The 25,540-nt window shown below is 45.1% G+C and overlaps 1 protein-coding gene across 3 annotated transcripts; it reads right to left on the bottom strand.

The window, feature by feature from the left end:
* Positions 1-40: 40 nt before the first annotated feature.
* LOC106564685 (myosin-9) lies at positions 41-25,540 on the bottom strand. 3 transcript variants are annotated; one of them, XM_014130926.2, is made up of 42 exons: positions 25,273-25,485; positions 25,000-25,067; positions 18,735-19,066; positions 18,222-18,378; positions 18,107-18,134; positions 17,856-17,949; positions 17,360-17,377; positions 15,367-15,459; positions 15,149-15,212; positions 14,594-14,692; positions 14,075-14,218; positions 13,849-13,944; positions 13,294-13,565; positions 12,880-13,053; positions 12,428-12,601; positions 12,107-12,221; positions 11,589-11,782; positions 11,310-11,431; positions 11,123-11,192; positions 10,879-11,039; positions 10,624-10,732; positions 10,370-10,501; positions 9,803-10,009; positions 9,380-9,517; positions 8,999-9,122; positions 8,648-8,819; positions 8,090-8,302; positions 7,771-7,915; positions 7,253-7,459; positions 6,570-6,674; positions 6,298-6,450; positions 5,747-5,995; positions 5,227-5,439; positions 4,724-4,936; positions 4,416-4,577; positions 3,826-3,954; positions 3,643-3,731; positions 3,406-3,529; positions 2,921-3,129; positions 2,614-2,722; positions 1,753-1,925; positions 41-1,357 (listed from the first exon to the last, which is right to left on the bottom strand). In XM_014130926.2, exons 3-42 carry the CDS (start codon positions 19,059-19,061, stop codon positions 1,246-1,248), a joined length of 5,889 nt encoding a protein of 1,962 aa, XP_013986401.1. In that variant the 5' UTR covers positions 19,062-19,066; positions 25,000-25,067; positions 25,273-25,485; the 3' UTR covers positions 41-1,245. The 3 variants fall into 3 exon arrangements, with proteins under 3 accessions (XP_013986401.1, XP_013986400.1, XP_013986402.1); XM_014130925.2 differs by lacking the exon at positions 25,000-25,067 and having other exon boundaries at positions 25,273-25,540; XM_014130927.2 differs by lacking the exons at positions 17,360-17,377; positions 25,000-25,067 and having other exon boundaries at positions 25,273-25,540.

Below are 25,540 nucleotides of genomic sequence, written 5' to 3'. Positions count from 1 at the left end.
TCAATATTAATTACCTTCAGGGTTAAATATTGCAGTCATATCCTTTAATATAATTTTATTGAAACATGACATCTGATAAAATACTAAATACTCTGAAATAAAACAATTGTCAATATAGCCCTCAGTTACAATTCATTAAACAGCGAGTGAAAATTGAGCATAAGCATACATCCACACTAGATCTTGCAGAATCTCCAAACTCAATAATTGAAATGTGAAAGTGCAATAACAGAAAATGAAGGTGACCAAGCTAGATTAAAAATATGAGTATCTATTCTTAGATATGAAGTAGAATTCACACCACGTAGTAGTCACTGCCACTCATGTGCAAAGAACAGTGCCATCTAACCCACCACCATTCTCCTTATTTAGCAGAACACATGGATCAACTCAAAGCAGTCAATCATTTCAAGAGACCAATAACTATTAGAAAAGACCCCGCACATATTTCAGCATAATACAATTTGCAAGTGTTTAGGCTGTAGTTATTCTCAGTGTATGCACCAACTCACTCCTGTGACCGTTAGGTATAAAGTGCAGGCTTTAACTGTAGATGTAATAACTGTGTGCAAATGTGATGCATGTACTACAATATGTGGATTAAAAGTGAAGTACTGTGTGTGCAGAAAATACCAGTGAAAAAAATAAAAATATATACCAGAATTACATAGTACGACACTAATAAACCATATTAAATTACTGCATTCATAAAGAAAAAAACCGTTGTGCACAGCGAAAGGTGGCAGAAACAGTATCATACAAGTTCCAAGGGAAAAAGAGGTGGCAGCGGGTATTTTGGTGTATTCTAGCCACTAACAATTTAAACTGCTAAACCATGTCGGAACAATATACTTCTTATAATATTGAAAATGGCTGAGTAGAAAAATGGATCTAGAAAGTCACATATTTGGAAAGCTAGCCTCTAAAATAAATGTCCCATTCATGACATAATATAATTTGGCCACAGATTTGTTTTGCACACATGCACTGTACAGATTTCTAATGTGAATTAGTAAATCTAGGAGAACGATCTCAGATCTCCAACTAGGCCTACCTGAACAAAACAGATTGTCAAAAATGGACACTGAAGAGAACAGTATAAATCTTGGTATACAATTATTTATATGATAGCAAGGATGGCTGATGGAGCAGTCAGCTATAGAATGCACTATTTAAATCAGATAGATTTTGCATTTCCAGTATGGTCCCTGTAAAAGTAGGCTGCTCTCTCCTGTCACGATCATCTCACTCAGGTAAAGGCTTGGATGCGTCGCTGGTCAGATCCATCTCCTCATCACTGTCCCCCATGCCTGTGCGATTCATGACACGGCGCATATTTAAAGGCAAGTCCCCGCGCCTGCAAAGAGTAAATCAACAACTTCAGAGATATTTGGTCACAGGTTTTATAACACCGCAATTAAATACATTCATCCTTTTATGCTTGTTCAAAGTCAAAAGACCCAGTAACATTGTATTTCTGTAAAAAGGAGTGCCAAAAACACCATAACTATAATCGGTCTAACTATCAAAAGGCTGGGTTGTATTCAGAATGTTTCCCCCCAAATAAATTCTGGCATGATCCCTTCTACCTGACATGCATTCTACACCTGTGGCAAAAACCAGAACGTGCACCCCGAGGGGGGGGGGCAGGACCACATTTGGGAAACTCTGCTCTACACAATCCATTTCTAACTAAACCTTGTGCAACATTTCACTCTAATGAATATAGGGTAGAGGGAGGGATGACCATACCTGAGCTTGCTCTTCAGGGTGCTGACCTCTCGGGTCACAGCATCTTGCGACTCAGTGGCATCATCAAGCTCCCTCTGCAGCTTCCTGCGGTTGGCGTTGGCCCGTGTCACTTCCTCCTCTGCCTCCTCCAGCTGACGCTTTAGCTGACGTGTGCGGTTGTTCGCCTTGTCCGCCTGTGGAGTACAGGAAGAGGACGTTCAATCAGTGGCTGCAAATATATGTATCCATCTATGGAGGCTATACAGTAACTGTGCAAGGTGGTTCAGTGGCTGCAGCTATACAGCATGCGGTTTCTGGTTGTTTTCCCAGATATCAGCGCAGATACAGGACAGGTCTGCACAGATTATCTGGGGTATATTCATTTGTCGATTTCCATTGGAAAACGTTTTTGTAAAATCAATAATTTACTCCAAAAGGAAAACATTTTGCAACAAAAAATAGTTTATTGGACAAATTCAGGTAGGTCCCTCTCCATTTACTTCAGTTTGGTTCCTACAGTAAATGTTTCCGTTGCAAAACAATCTGACTAATGAACACCCCGGATCTTTACAAGACATGGAGATTATACAATCTGCATCCGTCATCTCGCTTGTCTGGTTACATTGCACCTGGAACTATACACACACACCACAGGAGGTTGGTAGCACATTAATTGGGGAGGACGGGCTCATAGTAATGGCTGGAGTAGAATAGGTATCAAATACAAACATATTGCTTCCATGGGTTTGATGCCATTCGCTCCTTTCTAGAAATTCAGCAGCCTCCACTGATATACATTACACCCATGTTGCTACTGATATAGGGGTAGGCAACTGATGTTGGAGTAGGTAACTGATCTAGTTCCATGCAGGGTAGACCCACCTCTGCCTTGTACTGCTCTGTGTTGCGTCTCTCGTCCTCCACCTGCAGCAGCACCTCCTTCAGCTTCTTCTCCGTGCGCCTGACCAGCCTGGACGAATGCTGACGCTCCCTTAGAACAGATAAAAACTAAGTCAAGACATGACTCATGAAAAGGGGCATTTTCTCCTAACCTGCTTCTCAAAATTCATAGGTCAAAGGGGAGGGACCTTGGATCCTCTCCGACAACACATTGAAAAGGAAACAAGGAGAGCGGCCGTGAGAAATTCAGGAAAGACAAAGGGAGACCGCGCCAATGGTTTTTACTTACTTGAACTCCAAGTCCAGTTGCTCCTCCAGCTGCAGTATCTTGGCCTCCAGGGCAGTGATAGAGGCCTTGTATCTGGACTTCACAGTCTCCTCCAGCTCCTGCAGCTTGAGCTTGAGCTCCTTGTTCTGCCGGTCCAGCTGGGCCCGGGTCCCCTCCAGGCGCTGGGCGGTACTACGCTCCGCCGTCAGCTCAATGGTCAGCTGGTCAGTCTAGGGCAGAGAGTGTGGCGCTATGGACAAGACTAGGCATTGAGATGAATTGGACCATGTAGTGGCCGGCCCATAACGTTAGACATGGTGTATTTGTCTCAGTTGAGAACTTCTACTACAAATAGAGCTCTAACAATTCAGGTTGAAATACTACAAACAGAACTCAATTATTCTTCAACCAGAATGCCTCTTTTCCCTTCATCTCCTTGTGACTAACCCAGATAAATAAAACACTTTCCTCAGTACAGCTCCTCTGCTTTGCGATCAGTTCATTACCTGCAGTGTGGTTCTCCTCAAGCGGTCGTTGACCATCTCTGTGTTCAACTGCTCCTCCTCCAATTCCTCCTCTAGCTTAGCGATACGAGACTCCAGTCTCCTCTTCTCATCCACCGTCAGGGTACTGAGGGGGGGGGGGGAGGACATTTTGGTTAGGAGGAAGAAAACCCATCACAGATATGGCAAATTCCATGCAAATCAATTTCAGTGTTTCTATGAGGTGTCTGTGAGCCGTACTTCTTAGCGTTGTGGCTGTTGAGCTCGTCCTGCAGTTCGTCCCTCTCTGTCTGGGCCTGTTTCTTGACTCGCTCAGCAGACGCCAACTCCTATGGAAGATGGAGAGGAGTCTGTCATGAGGAGCATAAGAACATGGACAGTGGGGGTGGAGACAGCGAGCGAGGGCCCTGCAAACAGACATACCTCCTGGAGACGGATGGTGTCAGCCTCCATTGCCTTGACCTTCTTTTCGTTCTCCTTGGCCATGTTGAGGGCCTCGTCCCTGGACAGACGCAGATCCTCCAGCTCCCTCATCTGATCTTTCAACAGGGCCTGTATAGGAGAGAACCAAACCAGACTGTAGGGCTTGTTATCCTTCTACTGAAGACTGCCTAATTTGTAGTGAGCTGTGAACTACGTTTTTGTCGGTGTAAACCTAACAGCTGTTAGACATGCCTTCAGCTCACTTTTGGTGCATAGAGAAGGTTACCGTGTATGTGAGAGATCAAGCCATTCTCAAAACCAGAAGCCAGTTAAAACCAAAATCCATCAAATGTACTGCTCTGCACTCAGGTAATTACTTCCTGCTAAAATCCCCGACCGAGACTCGAACCCGGGTCTAGTGACTGGCAAGCCAACATCTTTTAATTGGATTGGAAAAGGCTTGTCAATTACAAAACATGTCCTACATGCAGCAACACTCGCAGACAATCCTGGAAATACCAGTAAAAGCAGAGTGCCTCAAAAAGTAGCCCAAAACTCACTGCCCTCCTGTGTGCGTCCCTCTGTATTACCTGCAGTTTCTTCAGCTGTTTGAGGGCCTCGTCACGGCCCTTGTTGGCGAAGCTGATGCCTGCTTCCAGTTCTCCCAGGTCTGCCTCCAGCTTCTTCTTAGCAGCCACAGCCAGGGCTTTCTGCCGCCGCTCATCCTCCAGCTCAGTCTCCATCTCACGCACCTGGGGAACATCACACAGATCCAAGGTTGTGTTTAGTAGGTTACAGTTTAAAAAAAAAAAAAAGTATTTCTTATTGGATAAGTTGAAGTCTCCTCTTCTGGTTTCAGACTGTTTTCTTCCAATATGTAATGAACACAACCCTGTACCTGTTTGACCAGCTGCTTCCTCCTCTCTTCACCCTGCTCGTCTCTGGCCTGCAGGTCCCTGTCGGACTGGGCCTTCATGGCCTGCATGTTGACCTCCAGACGCAGCTTGGCATCCTCCGTGGCCTGCAGCTCGTCCTCCAGTTCCTCCAGCTGCACACGCATCTCCTCCATCTGTTGATCCATGGCACGCTTCGCTTTCTCCAGCTCGTGGACCTGCACCAAGAGGCAAAAAGGAAGAACTTTAGAATGAAATAAAAACATTGTCATTCAACAATGTTCAATGAGGGAGTTTGGGAGGGATGGTGCATTCACATTTTGCAGCATTTGGAAAAGTTCCAAACTACCCTCAAGTCTTTCCTCACATCCTCCCGATTTGCAAAACACATTGGAGGAGAAGGTCAGACTGGATTTGCATTTGTAAGAGTAAGACAGGACGCAATGAATCGGGAACTTGAGTCACCCACTAGCAAAAGTTCAACAACAACATTTGTGATCGGACTTACACTTTTACCAACGTCGTCCTTCGATGAGACCAGGTCATCCATCTCTGCCTTGAGGACCTTGTTGGCCCGGTCCAGTTCATCCTTCAGGTCCTTAATGGCCTCCAGCTCGCGGGTCAGAGTCAGGGCCCGCGTTTCCTTCTCCCTGGCCTCGGCCTCAGCCCGGTCCCTCTCCTCAGCATTCCGGCTGGAGATGGTCTTCTCCTCAGTCAGCATCTGTTATAGGGACAGGCGGAAGGTATTTCAGTATGACAGTTGAGTCAAAATCTATTTTTTTTGTTTTGATGTAGTGCTTGAAGCAAATTTGAACCGGAAATGATTGATCTATACATCATATGATGCATAGATCAATCATTACAGGTTCATTTTATGAACCGCTTGTCATAGGCCAGTGATTAAATCTAGCAAATAACCCCTTGAGGGCTGCCGTGGCTGCAATCTTTGGCCATCCAGGACCAGAGGTGCTCACTGCCCACCTCTGCTATAGAACCTCTATGCCATCACCACCCATCAACCCATTCACCTGGTCAAACTTCCTCTGCTTCTTCTCCAGGTTGGACACCGTCTGCCTGAGGTTGTCCTGGTCCACCATCATGTCATCCAGCTCCTGCTGCAGACGGGTCTTGGTCTTGTCAAGCTTGTCGTAGGCCGATGCCTTCTCCTCCAGCTGTTGGACCACGCCCTCCAGCTCCCGCTGCATACGTTTCTTGTTCTCCTCCGCCCCCTCCAGGGACTGGGTCTCCAGCTCCATCTTCTTCTTCATCTCCGTCAGCTGAGGATAAGGGAAGAGTATGAGAAGTTTGGTAGAAAAGGTAAGGGAGAGGAAGAGATGCACATGAAATGTAGTGCCGATTGGTCAAGCTAAAGCATCAAGTCGTTTCAATACTTAAAATGCCTCAGACTTCATGGTCTGCATGTCCTAGCGTACAAGGTGGCATAGTTCAAAATCAGGAAGATTTCTGTAAGCATTCAGTGAGGTGGTGTAACACATGCATGATAGGGAAAACAAAACTGGATAGTATTATGGAGCTCGAGGGACAGAGGAATGCACTAGCAACCAGAGCTGGTACTAACCTGAGCTTGGAGGGTGTAGAGCTGCTTCTCCGTGTTCTTCTTACCCTGCTCCTCTTCCTCCAGCATCTCCCTCAGGTTGTTCTGGTCATCCTCCATCTGACGCAGACGAGTGGAGAAGGAGAGCTTCTGACGAGTTTCCTCCTGGAGCAGCGCCTAGAAAGAGGACAAAAAGGAGGGAAAGAATGGTTAGAGTGTGTTTAAGGCCATTTCTAAACAGCACATGGGTGTGTGTGCGCGCGAGTCTGTTGGTGAGCGTGACTGTGTGACCGTACCTGTACATCCTGCAGTTGAGACTCTACAGTGGAACAGTCTTTAGTTGCCTTGATGGACTTGCTCTCAACCACACTCAACACGCTGTTGACGTTGTCCAGCTCAGACTAGACAAGACACAGAGAGGAATTAACACAGCCATTTAACCACATCCTCCAGAACCACATCAATCCATTATCCCTAATATACATGCATATATTCATTATCATCCATTAACCCCACCCCCCTCCCTTTTGTTTTTAACAATGCTGCTACTCACTGTTCTCTGCGGTCACTTCACCCGTACCTACATGTACAAATTACCTCGACTAACCTGTAACCCCGCACATTGACTCCGTACCCCCCCCGTCCGTCCGTACCCCCCCCTGTATATAGCCTCGTTATTGTATTACTTTATTTTGTACTTTAGTTTATTTGGTAAAAATGTTCTTAACTCCATTTCTTGAACTGCATTGTTGGTTAAGGGCTCATAAGTAAGCATTTCACTCTAAGGTCTACCCCTGTTGTATTCAGTGCATGTGACAAATACAATTGTATAGTGTTAATCTATCCATCCACCAACATAATACTTTGAAACCCCCCAAAGTGTTCTGGATACCCATTCATTCACCTTCTTGCCTCATATCATCCCTTTCTCCATCGGCTACAGCCAAGCCACTGTATCCAACATCCAGTCCACACCTACCTGCATCTTGGCCACCTTCTCGGCCAGCTCCTTCCTTTGCCTCTCGCTCTCAGAGTGTTTGATCTGCAGTTCCTGGACCTGGGTCTCGGCCTTCTTCCTGCGCTGCTCCGACTCACTCTTCCCCTGGGTCAGGGTCTTCAGCTCGATGGCCAGCTCATTATGTTCGCTTTCCATAGCCTGCTTGGCTTTCTCCACTGACGCCTTGTTCTGAACGAGCAGACACATAGGCAGGAGGTTACGTCGGCGGTTCTCTACCGAAATACTATAACGTACAGCTTGTTTTACTTCGAGGAAAAGAGTTCATATTGTACTGTTGGTTATATAAGTTCATGCTGCTGAAGACTTCATTATGAAATACAAACTATTACAGTAAAACCTTGAATGTTACAGGCAACATAAAATTAAAATATTCCACCATTCACACAGTCATGTTAGAGAACCATATGCCCCCACAAAAAAGAGAAATTCCCATGATGCCTACATATGAACAGTATAATGCAGTTTAAGTGAGCTCTCACCCTCTTGGCCTGCTCCAGCTGTTCGTTGAGCTCGTCAAAGGCCTGGTTGTGTTTGTGCCTCATGTCAGCCACCTGCTGCTCGTGCACCTTGGCCTCATCCTCCAAAACCTTCTTTAGCTGGGTCACCTCAGTCTCACGCTTGGTCCTGAACAACAGGATGGAGCGATTGAAAGTGGTGGAGGAAGAGGGGAATTGAGGACTGGCCCCATATGTCTTCTCAACGGGTAATGGTCTATAACTAAAACTTAACATTTACGCATGGCAAACCACTGTCCTTCACCTCCAACTGTGTGTGTGTGTGCATGGACGCTCCCAGTACCTGAGCTCTTGTTGTGTTGCAGTGGAGTCCAGTGTGTCCTCCAGCTCAGTCTTCAGAGCCTCCAGCTCCTCTCCCAGGTCCCTGCGGTGTTTCTCAGCCTTGGCCCTCGCAGCCCTCTCCAGCTCCAGGTCCTCCTGCAGCTCAGAAAGCTGGGCCTCCAGCTCCCGGATCTTCTTCTGGGCCGTGTTCTTGGCCGCGGCCTCCTCCTCTATCCTGGAGGGTGGTGGGGAGCGAAGGGGGATGGGGGTTAGAGTGTAAAGCATTGAAATTAAAAGTCATACAAAAACTATTTTGTAGACTTTGGTTTTACTATATGGGCTCAGATCCTAATAAAACAGCAGATCAAACTCTTTCAATGGAAAGTAAAATAACATCTCGTTCAGGCCAACCAAATGCGGGCCGCAAGCCAATTTAATGTGGCCTGCGTTTCTGTTTCATACATGCGGCCTGTAATGTGTCATTTATAAAATGTCAAACATACTTTGATACACAAATCGGAAATAGAATTTAGGCCCTTTCTCCAAACAATAAATAAAAAGCGTTTCTCTTCCCCCTCACCTGGCCAGCGCAGCCATTAGCTCCTCCTCCTTCTTGGCCAGCTGGGCTCGGAGCTCGGCTATCTGGGCCTGCAGGTCAGCCATCTGGTCATTCAGCTCCGTGGAGTCTCCCTCCAGCTTCCTGCGGTTCTTTTCCAGCTCTTGACGACTCTTCTCCTCCTTCCTCAGCCGGTCTGATGAGGGAGAGGAAACCAGGAACGTCGCAATACTTTAACGCGTCTCTATCCTGGTCTCAGATTGCTCTCAAAAAAAGGCGCTTTTCAGATCAGTACAGACGAAGGATAAGAGACAAGGAAAAGTGGTTCACCTCAAACATAGATTCTATGTCATTGTATGTCTACGGTCCACCTACCCTCCAGGTCAGTGATCATGGCCTCGTGCTTGTTCTTGAGTTTCTGCAGGCTCTTGGACTTCTCCTCCTCCTCAGTCAGGTTGGTGGTGAACTCTGAGATACGTTCCTCCAACAGCTTCTTCTCCTGCAAGTAAACAAATAACCCCACACACACACACACACACGATTACAAAACAACAACCTCAGAAGGTTAAAGTCTGAACCATAAGAACACAACCGGATATTACATTCCAAGATAACACCTAGTCCCTAATTTACTATTACTATTATTAAGTCCATGATTTCTTGCTTTATTGCTGGAATGAATAACTGCCTAATTGATTATTTTACTCTTCCATCCATCTGAAAAAACATGCTAATGCATCAACTTGTACTACAAACCTTAATGAGTTTGTTGTTCTGGTCATCCAGCACCATGACATTCTCCTCTATCTTCTTCAGCTTGGCATCTGTGGTCATCTTCTCCAGCTGCAGCTTCTGCCTGGCTGCCTCCTCCTCATCCAGCTGCTGCTCCAGGTCCTACAGACAGATGAGGGAGAGAGATGGAACGTTGTCATTCAGATGTTTTCACCTCAATTCCTTCCATCACTCCCTTCCTCTCCAAGTTCATTAAAAGTGCCACACCCCTTGGAGGGTGAAATGGAAGGGAAAATGAAAACCAGTGAAAATTGACAATTTGCAAAGGCAATTTAATAGAAATAAAGTTCATATAGTTACATGTGACTAACAGGTTTGGACCACAAGGCTCAATTAACAAGGGAAAGTTAGTCCACCATAAATAACATAAAAAATGTAAAAAACTACCGTGATGTTGGTCTGCATCTTCTTCCGCTCAGTCTGTAGCTGGGTGACCCTCTCCTCTTCCTCCTCCACTCTGGACTCCAGGTCGTGAAGGATCTCCTCCAACTCCTGCTTCCTGGTGGCTAGCTTGGAGCGCATCTCCTCCGCCTCGGCACACAGCTCCGTCTCCGCCTGCAGCTGCTCCTGCAGGGCTAGCTTCTCTGCATTCAGCTGGGGGGGGGGGCATGTGTTAGAAACAGGGCATTGATACACAGCAAGGCTGAAATGCTGGTTGGTTTATGATACTATGGTGTTAAATGGTATGGGAAGTTACTCACTCCATCCATCAACAATGTATAAGACACTAGGGGCGATTTCCTGGACAGATTAAGCCTTGGACTAAATAGCAAACTCAATGGAGAATCTCAGTTAAATGCTTTTTAGTCCATGACTCGTCTGTCTGGGAAACCACACCAATAAGACATTGAAAGGCACCAATTCATAATCGTTCTGAGTGTACCAGTCATTACCTTACATTGGGGCTTAGTCTAAATCCATAGAAATAGAATTACTAGAAGGGACACTCCATACCTGTTGCTGCTTGGCCTCAAACTCCCGCAGCTGCTCCTCAGCTTGCTGCTGCCTCTCCTTGGTCTTCTCCAGCTCATCCTCCCTAGCCTGCATCTCCTCCTCCTGCCTGGTCACCTGCAGCAGAGGCTTCACCTGGGGGAGTAGGGGGAAGAGGATGGGGACTCAGAACGATGTAAGTAGCTGAGGAGTAGGGGATGAGGTCTGCAACACTGATATTAGGACGCTCCCATATTGATATGCAACAGTGCGTGTACCTTGGTGAAGAGCCTCCACCACTGCCAGTTCCTGAGTTTGAGGTAAGCAGCACAGTTCCTCTGGATCACCTTCATAGCAGTCAGCTGCTGCTGTCTCTTTGTGAAGGCTCTGGAGACAGAAAAAAGACGTTCATCAATCTACATGATGTTATTGGAGTATGTGTACATAGCACGCTCACACGCCAACTAATATACAGTAGAAAACCCACAAGCCAAACCTATGCTAGTTACTACTCTAAATGGAGAGTTCCTTACTTGCGGGCCACGTATCCACGACACCAGGACTGGAAGCTGATGATGATGTCGGTGATCTTAATGTCCCTCTCCTCCTCCAGGTGGGCCAAGACGCCGGCTCGGAAAAACACCTTACTCTGGCCAATCCGGAACAGATTGGAATCCAGCTCCAGGGCCTTGATCTGGGAAGAGGAAGTAGAGAGGATGACATTCGGGAATGACATTGGAAGACTGCTGAATGATGGTTTGTTCTGACGCCTCTTACCATGAGCACACAGGCTTGTTTGCCATCCATGAATCCCTTGGGAATGGCGTTGGGAGTGAGGATCTCATATCTGGGAAAACAGGAGAAGTTTAAGATAAGACATTGAAAAGCAGTAACAGGCTATGCTGACAGCGAAGCTGATAAACAGGTAGGAGATGACCACACAAAGATAAGTTCCCGTGGTTACCTCTGTCTGAACTCCTGGAAGACGATGCGGTTGGGGAAGCCCTGTCTGCAGATACGGATCCCCTCCAGAACTCCATTACACCTCAGCTGGTCCAGAACCAGATGGGGCTCCAGCTTACCAGCCTGACAGTGACGAAGTGAAGAGCCAGGATTTTAAAATATTAATTTTATAGTATGTGCTGAAGCAAAGACCAACTGCCTATGTCTCGTATTTATTATTTAATTTTATAGTCAAAAACTCATTGATCAATGGAATATTTGATGACTGCAGACACCATACCTTCTTCTCGTGGTTGGGGATGATGCAGCGGACGAAGTTGGGGTTGGTGTTCCTGAGAGTGGTCATGAGGTTGGACAGCTGCTCCTTGTAGAGCTGGCCCACGGTGCGGAACATGCCCTTACGGATCTTAGTGGCCCCGTGCATCCCCCCGTCAGACATCCCAGCAACTTTGTCCAGGCCCACAATACGGTCCACTGAGAGAGAATGAAAAGGAGCAACAGGATCATGGATAACACTTAACTCATCTTTCACCATGTACTTTCAGTTCAAACATACAGAAAGGTTGCTGCAGTTCTATTGGCCAACACCAATCATGCAGTGCCATGTACCAACAGTAGGTGACATCACACTATTAGAGTCTACAGCCCAACCCAGTTACTTTCTAGTCTAGTGGAGGCTGCTGAGGGGAGGACGGCTCATAATGAATGGTATTCATGCATTTGATAACCATCGTTATGAGCCCTCCTCCCCTCTGACTCCACTGGTCTAGTCAACTCTCAGTATCTCACGAGACTTACCGTCTCTCCAAAGCTCCGACACAAACTTGTCAGTGGACTGGTTGAGCAGCGTGGCCACGTTGTCATTCAGGGGGTCCATGTTCTTCATCAGCCACTCATCTGCCTTGTAGTCCACCTGGGGGGGGAACCATTTTGTGATCACATAACTTATTGACTGGTCAGCTGTGGTATTACCAATTTGCTCAGGTTCAAGATAAATGAGGGTTGCAAAATGCCCAGTTTCAGAAATCCCGGTTGTAGGATCGCTGAAAACTTTAATAAAGTTCCGAATTTTACCACCCAATTAGTGATTGATAGATTCACCACGAGTGGTGAACTGACCTTTCCAGCGTAGTGGATGATGCAGAAGTCAGCAGAGTCCTTGAGTTTCTTGGGCTTCTGGAACTTGGGGTTGTTTCCCTGCTCCTGAACCACCTTCTCCACAAAGCTCTTGTCCGTGGCCTTGGGGAACCAGCACTCTTCATCCAGCAGAGCCAGCACACCAGGAGGACTGGCCTAGGAACAGCAGCGAGAAAGGTGGAGGCATAAATCCAGTGCATGTTGGGTAGTGCAGGACATTTAAAACATGCTAACTTTAGGGGATATTGACTTGCATTGGTTTTGGGAGTGGGGAAAAATGCTCAAGTTTACCTGGCTGCTGTCACCAAATGTTAACAAAACCAAAAGGATGGATTGCCGTTTATGCTTGTCCAAAGAATGTGTAATTTGGAACAGAACAAATCACATAAGCCTCAGGTCCATTAGGGAAGAGGTGGTAATGGCAATATTCTTACATGCTTCTCGATGAGGTCGATGCAGGGCTGCAGGTCCAGGCCAAAGTCGATGAAGCTCCACTCGATGCCCTCCCTCTGGTACTCCTCCTGCTCCAGGACGAACATGGTGTGGTTGAACAGCTGCTGCAGCTTCTCGTTGGTGTAGTTGATGCACAGCTGCTCAAACGAGTTCAGCTACAGGAGAAAGCGGGGAAAAAATACAAGGTACAGATTAATTAGACAGACCTTTTTGGTGGGAACTTAGAAATGCAACGTTTATCTTAATGTGAGAAAGCAGTAAAGATGTCCACGCACCATCTAAATAGAGATGAAGATACATTTTGAAAAGCAATTGACAATGACCACTCACGCTAATCCATTGTTTTGTATTCAATGACCAACAAACAAACCCCTTTCCCACGATCTTCATCTCACCTCAAAGATCTCAAAGCCAGCGATGTCCAGGATGCCGATGAAGGAGGCTCCCTGTCTCTTGGTCTTGTCCAGGGCCTTGTTGATCCTCATCACCAGCCAGCGGAACATCCTCTCGTAGGAGGCCTTGGCCAAGGCCTCCACCGCAAACTCAGCCTGCTCCTGGGTCTGGGCCTTCTGAACGTAATCCCTGCCCACCTTGATCCTGGGGGACAGGATGGCCCGGGTGAAGTCGGTCACGTTCATGCCCAGCAGGTGGCACACTTTCTGGGCCGCTGAGGGCGAGAGAAAGGGGTGGGTGAGTGGGTGGTGCTGGATGAATGGAGAAGGTAAGTGATTGTAGAAGCCATGAAGGAGGGTTGCAGGAGACAAAGTCTCATTAAGGACCCAAGTGGTAGAGTAGAGAGTGCACACTTTTGTTCCAACCCAGAACACACTTGATTCAATTCAATCACAGAGCTCTTGATCAGTAGAAACAGGTGAGTTAGTGCTGAACTAAACATTAAAAAAAAACACAAAAAAAACAGAAATGATTAGTGAAAAACAGATGTAAAGTACCTGTGTCGTCAGGCATGGAGGCCTGGTCAGAGTTGCGCTCCTTCTTGAAGCTCATGTTGCCCAGCTGGAGAACGGCAGACACAGTTTTCAGAAGACCTGACGGAGAACAAGACCATCAATCACAATACATCAGTTATTTACAGAAACTGCATTGATCTTGAAAAAGCTATTTGAATACTGTAGTATTCCAGGCTAAGAATCAGGTGTGACAGAAGGGAGTTTGTACCTATCCGCTCCTCCTCTGGGATGCTCATGATGTTGAAGGCGTCCATGGTCTCCACAAACAGGTCACGGTCCTGCTGACCAGGGATGGTCACGTTCCCGTGGGTCAGGAAGCGGTAGTTTTTGTAGTCCTCCAGACACAGCTCAGCTGGTTAGAGAGACAGAACAGATAAAAAAGGCAGATACATGCATTAGTTATTACAAGTTATAAAGCATATCTGCAGGCTTCAAGTAAAAAGTGTTACTGGATATAATTTGATTTAAAATCAACTTATTTTACAGTCCAACCATTATACTTATAATAATGGCCGGCATGTAGACTAGCGGTTAAGAGCGTGGGGTCAGTTACCGAAAGGTTGTTGGTTCAATGTGCCCTTGAGCAAGGAACTGATCCTAATTGTTCCTCTAAGTCACTTTGGATAAGAGTTTTTGCTAAAATGACAAGTAATCATTTCCCCGTACCTCCCCCCAAAAAATGACATAGCATAAACATTGATATAAAATGAGTTTGTTGGTCACTCACAGCGCATTTTGTCCCCAGCTCCTGTGAGCATGTAATAGAAGACGTGGAAGGCTCTTTCATCCTTAGCCTGTCGGATGGCTCTGGACTTCTCCAGCAGATCTGGCAACATGGTTCGTCAAGAAAAAAATAACTCCACAAGACAACCAATATGTTGTGGAATATTTGATGTTAATTAATGTTACAATCCTTAGTTGCTACATCAATTTTTGGACTTATAAATTAGTGACATATACCCATTGATTCTTGAAGAATAACTTAAACTGCCTCATTAGCTTAGCTATACTGCCGTGCACCATCAGAACCCAAAATATAAGCTTGTTTGACTCCAATGTTTGTAATCAAATGTAAACGTTAAACACTGTATAGCTTCAAGACATGGCTAAAATTAAAATGTTGCCATCATGGATGGTCAGACCTCGCACCCATAGCTCTAATCAATGAATTTGTGTGTTTATTTATCCAAGCCCATCCCTCAGCTTTTTCAACTAACGATTCCAGCTTGAAGGCTGTATACGTCCCTCAAGAGCTACGAAGACGCATTGATCGAAAGGATACAAGTTTCAATGTTGGCTCCCACAATATATCCATTGACGTCAAAGTTGATCCGGATAAACTTCCCCTAGAAAGAGAGCGAAGGCGAGATCTGTCACTTGTATGGCCAGGTGGCAGTGGATCCAGTTACAGTCAATACTGGTCTCGTCATTAACGTCACCACATAATTGCGCAAAGACGCAAAAAAACTAAAAATAATCATTTTAAAAAAAGGTTCTTACGAATCTGGAGGAGTTGTCATTCTTGACCGTCTTGCCGTTTCCAAAGGCCTCTAGGATGGGGTTAGCCTGCAGAAGTTGTTTCTCTAGCTCCCCCTGGTGACAACATGCATGCAGTAGATTCACAAACATACTCACAGGTGATACCAAATGTTATCATTATGGCAGTAGGACGGCAGGATGACTCAACATGAGCATTCATGCAGTAAGATGCTGCAACTACTTCATTCATTGCTGCAAGCATTGCATTTCATCTTGGCGAGAAGCATTGGGAGCACCCGCTTGACTCCATGTCTTAGTCGTGGAACTATAGCCATGTTATGCACAGGTACACTCAGTGGCCAGTTTATTAGGTATGACCATCTAGTAGCGGGTTGGACCCGGGGCATCAATTCTACAAGGCGTTGTGTTCAAATGATGCTCAATTGGTATCAAGGGACCTAACTTGCGCCTGGAAAACCCTTCCCCACACCACCAGCATGTACTGTTGACACCAGGCAGGATGGGGCCATGGACTCATGCTACTTTCGCCAAATCTTGACTCATCAACATGACTCAACAGGAACCTGGATTTGTTGAACTAGGGAATGTATTTCCACTCCTCAAGTGTCCAGCGTTGGTGATTGCGTGCCACTGATAGGAGTGGAACTGTGTGGTCGTCTGCTGAAATAGCCCATCCGTGACAAGGATAGAGGAGTTGTGCATTCCGCTGTTATTTGCCTGTTTGTGGCCCTCCTGTTAGCTTGCACGATTCTCCTTCGACCTCTAACAAGCTGTTTTCACCCACAGCACGGCCACTTACTGGAAGTTTTGTTTGTGGCACCATTCTCTGTAAACCCTAGACACTGTCGTGAGTGAAAAGCCCAGGAGACCAGCCATTTGAAATACTGGAACCGGGGCGCTTGGCCCTGACAATCATACCACGCTCAAAGTCGCATAGGTTACTCGTTTTGCCCATTCTAACATTCAATCAAACAGTAACTGAATACTTCAATGCTCGTCTACCTGCTTTTTATAGCAAGCCACGGCCAGTTGACTCACTGTCTGTAGGAGCAAACCATTTTTCGTGAATGTGGTGGAGTACCTAAAACTGTCCAGAGTGTATATTGCCTTAGATGAGTTTATCATAGACATAAATTAGCAGGTGTGCATAGCTGTAAGCAGTAAACAGCAGGATATGCTACCATTATGATACAAACCAAGAAAGTATGACCCCAGGGAAGCTATAATTTCCTAATAAACCCCCACACACATTCATGTTAAATATTCCACATTCCGACACTCTCCCGTCCCAACCACAAGCCCAGCCTTACACAAGCACAAAAGATAAGCACTTAAAGTACATTCGAGACAGTCGCCGAGATCCCAAGACAGCACACAGGCATGGAACACCCAAAACAGATTAAATCAGCTTGTTGTTGTTGACCGCTTGTTCTAAGACCAACCAGATGAGGTGGACAAAGGCCCGGGAGTGGGGTGGGACAGGTCAGACAAACATGAGATTGGGTTACCCCTTCAATACTAGTGTGGCCTGACTCATGAGCACTTTGTGTGTGTTTAGCCATCAGCAACTTGAATTTGATTCTAGGGCTGTGTTTACACAGCATCCCAATTCTGATCTTTTCCCCCCTTCACTACATATCAGATCTTTTTCAGAGCTGATCCGACTGGTCTTTTGACCAATTAGTGAAGAAAAAAAATAGATCAGAATTGGGCAGCCTGTGTAAACAGTCAGAAGCATTGTTACTTGATCTGCTTTAGTATGCAGTCATTTGAAATATCATGCAGTACTCTTTTCGGCCTAAATCTCTAAGGTGTTAAGCTTTCGGTATAACATAACACTTCATCACACCTCAAAAACATCCTTTCACCTGTACATTACACCACCACACAGCTTGCATACAGACTGCAGTTAGTAGAACATACATTTACATCAAGGGGGGAAAAGACGCTGGCAAGCGGGAGAGATGGCGAGCGAGAGGGAGCGATAACTCACATGTGCTAACGCTGCACCCTAGAGATGGGAACGATGGATAAGAGAAAGAGTTTATCACAAGTACTAGCCTACAGTGGTAAAACAAACTAATACAGTGTCACGCAACTGAGTCATTACAGTCCCATCCAATGTCAATCAACCCAAATTCAGGAAATGGGTCCCTATTCATAAAGTGTATCAGTAGGAGACACTGCTGATCAAGGATCAGGTTGCCCCGTCCATGTAATTTCGCTCATATTGAGAGCTAAAATGCTAAAACTGGTCCTAGATCAGCACTCCCTCAGACGGTTTATGAATACGGGCCCTGGTGACTGCAGGGAGGTGAGGCAGGCAGGTCCGGACCTGAAACAGGAATGTTAGGAACAAATACCCTGACTACCCAGAATAAGTACAGGGGGATGAGAAAATGAGCAGCAGCACAGGAAAACTACAGAGGACAGAATGGAGGTGTAGGACGAGGGGGAGTGAGGAGGTGAAAAGGAGGGATGGTACTGACCTGGTCTTTCTTCGACTTAAAGGAAGAGGCAACGTGTGCCAGATACTGGATCACCTTCTTGGTGTTCTCCGTCTTTCCAGCTCCCGATTCTCCTCTGCAGGAAAGGAGAGAAATAAGACAGAAATGAGAGGGAGGGAGAGAACAGGAGTTGCTGATTGAAGATGGGAACAGACGGCAAAAGACATCTCATAGGCGCTAGAGAACAAGCATAAATAAAAACACAGGGAAGATTGAGCAGAGACATAGCTTACGTGCAGAGGATGGACTGATCTTCACGATCTGAAATAGAAGACAGAAAATACATGTGAGTGTGTGTGCGTCACAGGCGTGTATGTGGCACAGGTGTGAGGCATCACGTTCTCTCACCCTGCATCATACTCCTGTAAGCGTTGTCTGTGATGGCGTAGATGTGAGGGGGCATCTCGTGTCTCTTCTTCCCCTTGTACATCTCAATGATATTCTCGGAGTAGATGGGCAGGTACTTGTAGGGGTTTATCACCACACAGAAGAGGCCAGAGTACGTCTGAAAGTTACAAGAGAAGGGACTTTGAGCACACAGGCAACACTAACCATCTATACCAAGATTCTGACCCAAATCTCTCACAATATGGCAAAAGATGAACGTGAACAATATGCATTACAAAAAAAACAAAAAAAGTGAAAAAATAAATAAAAATAAAATAACATATTTAAAAAATATATATTAATTATTTATTTTTTTTAAATAAGAAAATAAAATTTGGCTATCCAGAGTGCTGTGTATTTATCAGAAATGTAAATTGTTCTGGATACATTAGTTATTTTACACGCATGTACGCGTATTTATGTGGATTCTGTCTTTATGTAAACATGTGCATATGAAGCATGCAAAACACTCACGTAGATGAGGCCAGAGTAGTAGCGGTCCTTGAGGTTGTGCAGCACTGAAGCCTCGTTCAAACACGTGAGCTCAGCCATGTCCTCCACCTTACTGAACTTGGGAGGGTTCATCTTCTGGATATCGTCCTTGTTCACCGTCACCTTCTTGCCTGTATCGGCTAGCTCCACCACACACTCCTCTCCCTTCTCTTCCTTGACGGAGCCGGCCACGAACCCCAGCGTCTCCGAAGGGATCCATACTAGCTTCTTGGTGGCCCAGTCGGCCTGGTCTAGGGGGTTGGCGACCTTACCACTATCTCTGTAGAGGAACTTGTCCGCTTCCGACATGGTGGCTGTAGGACGAAGACAATAACAACGATAAGACCAACCAGGAGGTAGGCTGGAGAAAGGACAGTGAGACAGAACATGGTGGAGAGGAAAAACACGAGTCATGGAAACACCCAGTGAAAAATAAATTGATGATCATGGTTTGGCCCAGGAGTTTGTCCTGAACACATGACCAGATTTATCGAGTTTGGCTTCTCCCTGTACAATAACTGCTTTGCTTCTGACATGGCTGTAGAATGGATACGGAAAATAGGACAAGTGTCCCGAGAAAAAAAATAAATGCAGACATGCTGAGCTAACCTAAGATTGTTACAGCCCAGCAAATTATTTTGGTCGAAATGCCTTACTTTAAAGTGAGGGCCAACTACAAACAGCATGCAGGTGCAGTTCGGACCGTTCCAAATGACTAAAAGGTACAGCTCAACTGACGTCATTATTTTGGTCATACGGCATCCCGTTCCTTGGATTTAATACCTGCGAGACAAAGTTTGAGTGAAATGTTTCAGTGTATAATTCACTCAACCCGTCTAAGTTCAGATCATATGCACAGCATGGACCTAAAAATGGACCTATATCAAATTACTGAAACCATTTCAGAACGCGTGATCATTGTTGAGAATGCTGAACATGAGCTTGTTCTACAAGGTTAAACATGCGATTTCCATTTGCTGAAAATGCATTATGCGTGAAATAAACGTGTTACATGAAACGTGCATCTCAGGAATATTTGCCATGTATGAGGACGCTCACACACCCCTGCAGGCACACGCTCACGCACGGCTGCACGCTAGAGGTTGTACTATGAGGTTGTACTATGAGGTTGTACTATGAGGTTGTACTATGAGGTTGTACTATGAGGTTGTACTATGAGGTTGTACTATGAGGTTGTACTATGAGGTTGTACTATGAGGTTGTACTATGAGGTTGTACTATGAGGTTGTACTATGAGGTTGTACTATGAGGTTGTACTATGAGGACGATCCTCTGTAAGCTGGGTAGATTTTCTCACGAGAAGCGTTATGGACTGACTTTGGCCAAGCATAAACTGGATCAGACTCTAAATGGGTTGTGACAATCAGGAATTGTGCATGCACACATCATTGGAGTCACACACACACACACACAAAACCAGTGACACACCTTTCCATCGTGACCTTTGGCACTTACAAGCTGGTCTTTCTCACTCCTGCTTCCCTCTACATGACGAGACAACTTCTGGGCAGTGACCTGGTGCTCCTACATACACACTTCTCTCCCACAACTGTTCCATACATTGCATCTTAACCTTTCTCTTGTCTTCCTATCCCTTAATAACCAAAAACAGAACACTCCTGATATTGCTTGATGCCTATGCTCGATGAAGTTGACATGAAGGAACTACCTAGAACTTTGTCTAATAAGAAACGCTTGGTTTTTGTTTTGTTGCAAAACAATTTGCTATAATGAATGCACCCCAGCTGTCATGTATTACATAATGTTGTCTTAAGGACAAGTAAAGAGCGGTGGACCAGTCAGAGGAAGACAAATGAGGGCTCCCTAACTTCCTTTGAAGGGGAACAGACAACAGGACAGCCAGTGAGGAATGTCTGGAGCAAGTTTAGACGGAGACATTCCATTATACTCAGACACCACTCCCTTAAGAACAGACGCCACGTCCCTTTAAGAATACCTTCACTCTTCAGGTTAAATTGATGAATACAGACATCCACATCTTAACCTAATACTTCCCCCTTCTATCCTTGGGCCTGTATTCATAAAGCGTAGCAGAGAAGCCCTAGTGATGATCTAGGATAAGGTCCCACCGGTCCATAATCTTATTCAATATGATCCAAAAGGCTGATCCTGGATCAGAACTCCTAGACTGAGGTGCTTTATGAATACAGACCCAGGTATTCTAGGTCAATTTCTATTTCTATCTGCTTGCGTCTCTAGCTATGGCCCTTTCAAGGGTGTGTGTGTGTGTGTGTGTGTGTGTGTGTGTGTGTATACATACTCATGGGCCTCAGGCTACAAGTATAGACTACAACGCCCAGTCTTAACCAGTTTTTACCTCCATGGTAACATTGTAATTACATTCCAGGTGAGATCAATATCTTAAGGATTACATGACTTGTACAAGGTTGCCTTGTCCACCATTATAATTCTGTCTCTTAGGCTGTATTTACACAGACGGCACAATTCAGATCTCCCAATTTGTCTTGACCAATTAGATCAGATCTGAAAAAGAGCTATGGTGAAAAGATCTTAGGTGATAATTCAAAAGACCAATAAGTGGAAAAAAGATCAGAATTGAGCTGTGTGTAAACGCTGCCTTATACTGGGTGAAGGCTAATGAAGCTGTGTCCAGATCCATTTCAAGGTTCTCTCCTGCTTCCATGCAAAACATCACCGGGTGTCGATCATGTCACCCTTAGCGCCTGAGGTGGGGACACAAAACAGTGTTTGTGTCTAACCCCTGTTCCCAACCCCTGTCCGCCCTATCAGGGAGAAAGTGTGAAATAATAGGGACAGAGAGAAAGGGGGATAGAGAGGGACAGAGCGATAACATCCAGCTGGATAACATCCAGGTGTCTCTAAGTTCATTATGGGCTCAGACTGATGCTCTGATTAAAGACAGAGGGGGAGGATCAGCTCAAGGATCTGTGTCCATGCTGTTGGCTGCCCACTACATGTGCCAGCAGGAGTGGACTACTAAACCAGAGTAAACCAGTGTGAGTAGACAGCTGAAGAAAAAAAAATCAGGACTGTTCCCACTCATAATAACCCACGCATGCTACCCTGATCCCAGATCAGTTTGTGCCGTCTCGCCAACTCCTTGTCACTCAGACCGAACGCGACAAGAAGTTGGCACAAACAGATCTGGGATCAGGCTGATCTCATGCACATAAGCCCCATCTGAAACACATAGGAGGAATGGGTCCTCGTGGGAGACATGAGGAAATGCAGACAAGACGACCATGAGAATGTGAGACTTTCACAGGAATGTGGGTTTTCAGCAACAAAGTGCTAACTGTGGGCCAACTTCCACAGGAAGTTGCGTGATATGGTGTTGCAGTGTTGACATGCATTTCCTGAGGGTCTTATTGCCCAACTTCAGTATAGAAAGGACACTACTGACATCCACAATTGATGGTACCCATTGTCAGAGTGTTATTAAGAGGATCAGAGAGTAAGCCCATAGTGGGCTGTGACTCAAGGATTTCCTAGTCACCTTTCAACTCCTATGACTGGCTTGTCAACTCAAATGACTAGTGTGGCAATTAAAAAAGGGCAATTACACCACTTTTCAACCTAATTTCCATCATCTCCAGCACAACACCAGTGTCCATCTACATATTTGAAAAATGCACATACATGTTTAAAAGTTGCTGGAGATAATGATTGAGGTTGAAAAGTGGCAGAATTGCCCTTTAACACAACTCCTTATCCATTCACTCGATTGACCCGGCATGGTTCGTCTTGCAGTTGCCCGATTAGATTTCCGTGCATTGGGTCTAGATCTGGGTTCAAAAAGTACTAGAGAAGGTAAGAAAATGCCAACTAGTCATTATAAAGCAGCAGGAAAAATAAAAAATGTATTTGGCAGGCCGGTAGCCAATGCTTTGCGGCCTGGTGGTTGGGAAACCCTGCTAGAAATCCTGTATGGCAACTCATCCAACTCTGCTATCAACCAGTATCATTTACCTATGTTATGTAGTCATTGTATCTCAAAACTGTTGTCAGACAGCATAATAAAGTCCTATAGCTCAAGCTGCTGCAGATGGAGGTGGCATGTGGCTGTCTGTTAAAAGGGCAGGGGGAAGCCAAGCTAAAGACTGGATTGAATGGAAGCCAAGAACACAAGTGTGTAGAGGTGTTGAAACGTGTTTCTGAGGACAGCAGGGCAGGCCTGTCAGAGCTAGACATTAGCCAGTGGTGACCTCATCACACCTGGTATTAAACAGCATTTTTTGAAAAAAAAATATATATATATATATATCATGAAATTAAGCCCAGCTAGTATTTGACCCATTTAAAAATATTTTATATATATATTTAGTTTAAATGGGTCAAATATAAGCTGGGCTTAATTTCATGGAATAGTCCCAACAGTGCAAACATCACCCATCTGGCACTCCAGGTAGGCTTAATGCCCCCCTACTTAAAACCTTGACTCTTAGGTAGATGTATAATGTAAATTTGGGACACTCCAATTAGTATGATGTGTTACATGTCATATGGTATGTATTCATTTGTGGATGGCCATCATCCATTTCATGTGGTATGTATTCATTTATGGATGGCCATCATCCATTTCATGTGGTATGTATTCATTTATGGATGGCCATCATCCATTTCATGTGGTGTTACAAATTCCCATTTGTTGTCAGCAACGTTAGCTAGGTGGCTAACGTTAGCTGGGGTTAGGGGGTTAAGGTTAGCCAACATGCCTAGCTGCAGAGTAGCTAAAAAGTAGTCGGAAAGTTGCTAAAACTATCCGTGATGAGATGCGAACACACAACCTTTGGGTTGGAAGAAATTCGCTTTATACTCCTGCCCGCTCAACCACCCTACTTTATTTTTTGTCTTAAGTAACCTTCTGTCATACGTAACTATTTTTATTTTACCTTTAACTTGCATCCTTTCGGTTACTAGTCCAACGCTCTAACCACTAGGCTACCTGCTGCCCTACTATACCAAATGTAACATACTAATATGAGTCCCCCGGATTTACATTTACTATATTACGTGTAGTCTGACACCAGGCTGTCTCTTATCATCTAGTTAATGCAGGTACTAGGAGTGGCAGGCATTAACAACGTTAGTATCTATAAAAAAATAAAAAAAAATGGGTGGGGGAAGTAACTAAGCAAGATGGTAGATATGATTAGTACAATCATATAACTCTATTTTAAGGTGTGTATGGTCTAGTCCCCAAGGAAGGACTCGATTCCTACCAGGAACATTGCATTCTGCTAAATAGCTTTAAGACAATGCAGTGGCCTGAGTAGGACATTCAATGAACTGAATACAGGTTTGGCTCAAAAGTTGAATGCCACACCTTTACCAGACAAAACAACGCAAACACGAGACTCAGTATTTCAGGTGCCAAAACCATTTGAATGCAAGTGTGTGCAAATTGTGTATCCTTAGGGTAGATCCATATCAGGGTGTGCGTGCGTGCATTTTGTGCTCCAACCAACCCTCCAAGCCATGGTCTCAAATTACAACTTCAAAACAAGACAAGCAAACATCAGATAAATTGGCAGTGTTGGAGAGCAGTGTACTCCATTTAGTCCAAATGTATATTTTTCCACATCAGACCTGCCTAATTCTCACTTGAAACATGGTTTGTTTAATAGGCTAAAATATACATTTTCCCCAGAAAGAAAATCTGAAATGTCAGACTACAAATTGCAAGAACAAATCACTTTGGGATCATATTTAAACAAAGTGTATTTTAGCCTTCAGTTGAGTAAACCATGTCTTTTTTTAGGGTAGCTTTAGTGTAGTGTAGCTTACCTTCTTTCAGTGTGAAATGATTGGTAGCTTAGTAAGCTATATTTTCAGCTTAGCTTCCCCAAAACAATAAATTGGTCAACGTAAAAGTGCACTAGTAGAGGGTTGATGGCTGTGGTTTGGAATAGCCACCAAGTTTGGGCAGCAGAACATAGGATTGGACACTGGCTGGGTATTGTCATTGTTAATTACTTGTCAGGACAAGGTGAAATAACCATTGTTTGCACAGGTAGCCTACAATTGGTTTACCCTTGCAGATGCTGCCATCCAGGTTAACTTTACTCAATGGCTATACTCAAACTGTCACAGTGCAAGCTTGACAGGACTAATGTGAAATGACTAGAAAGAGAGGTATCAATATTAAGTCCCATCAACTAGCAATGTAGTTTGCAATTTGTCCAAGTGTCCCTTTGTTACTACCACCCGACTACTTTCTCACCTGAAGCAGTGACAAGGCTACCTTGACGTCGAGTTGTGCGGATGCTGCTGGACGAATCACCTTCCGATCTACATTCGCGATGTAACGCAAAAACTCACATGACACAGAACTAATAAAAATAACCTACTTGTCTGTCGTCGTTTGTAGAGTTTCCCGCAACAGACTTCGAAGAGAGCACTAACATATTATAAATAGATCTCATCCCACGAGGATTACAGGAGGGACCGACTGATAGGTAACCTTGATAAAAAAAACGTTAAAAAAAAAACTTACCTTCTACTCGGTTGTAGGCACTACGGGGTGAATTCGTTTGCTCTACCGGTTTCCGTGTTTGCAAAGGCAACTTCTTCCGCGCGACAGCAAACTCAAGAAACCCTACTGCAGATTATTTCCTTCTCAATTATCTCCCTTTCTGTTGTCTCTGCGCCGGGCGTGACTGAAATAGGGTGGACATATCTAAACTATGATCCGCCCACTTTATCATTCACAGGTGAGAAGGGTCTGACTGCGGCCCGCGTCCTCGCCAAGACTAGGCAAGAAA

The sequence above is a fragment of the Salmo salar genome, chromosome ssa12, assembly GCF_905237065.1.
Source record: "Salmo salar chromosome ssa12, Ssal_v3.1, whole genome shotgun sequence".
NCBI classification, from domain to species: domain Eukaryota; kingdom Metazoa; phylum Chordata; class Actinopteri; order Salmoniformes; family Salmonidae; genus Salmo; species Salmo salar.
Note: the sequence above shows the minus strand (reverse complement) of the source record. Positions and strands in the feature narration are given on the sequence as shown.

What these genes read in the sequence shown, in the direction of transcription:
- LOC106564685 (XM_014130925.2), bottom strand. Translation starts at nt 19,061, where the DNA reads ATGTCGGAAGCGGACAAGTTCCTCTACAGAGATAGTGGTAAGGTCGCC. An exon ending in TCCCCAACCACGAGAAGAAG is followed by an intron (nt 11,432 to 11,588) that starts GTATGGTGTCTG and finishes CGTCACTGTCAG; the next exon opens with GCTGGTAAGCTGGAGCCCCA. An exon ending in AACAGCCACAACGCTAAGAA is followed by an intron (nt 3,530 to 3,642) that starts GTACGGCTCACA and finishes CCCCCCCCTCAG; the next exon opens with TACCCTGACGGTGGATGAGA.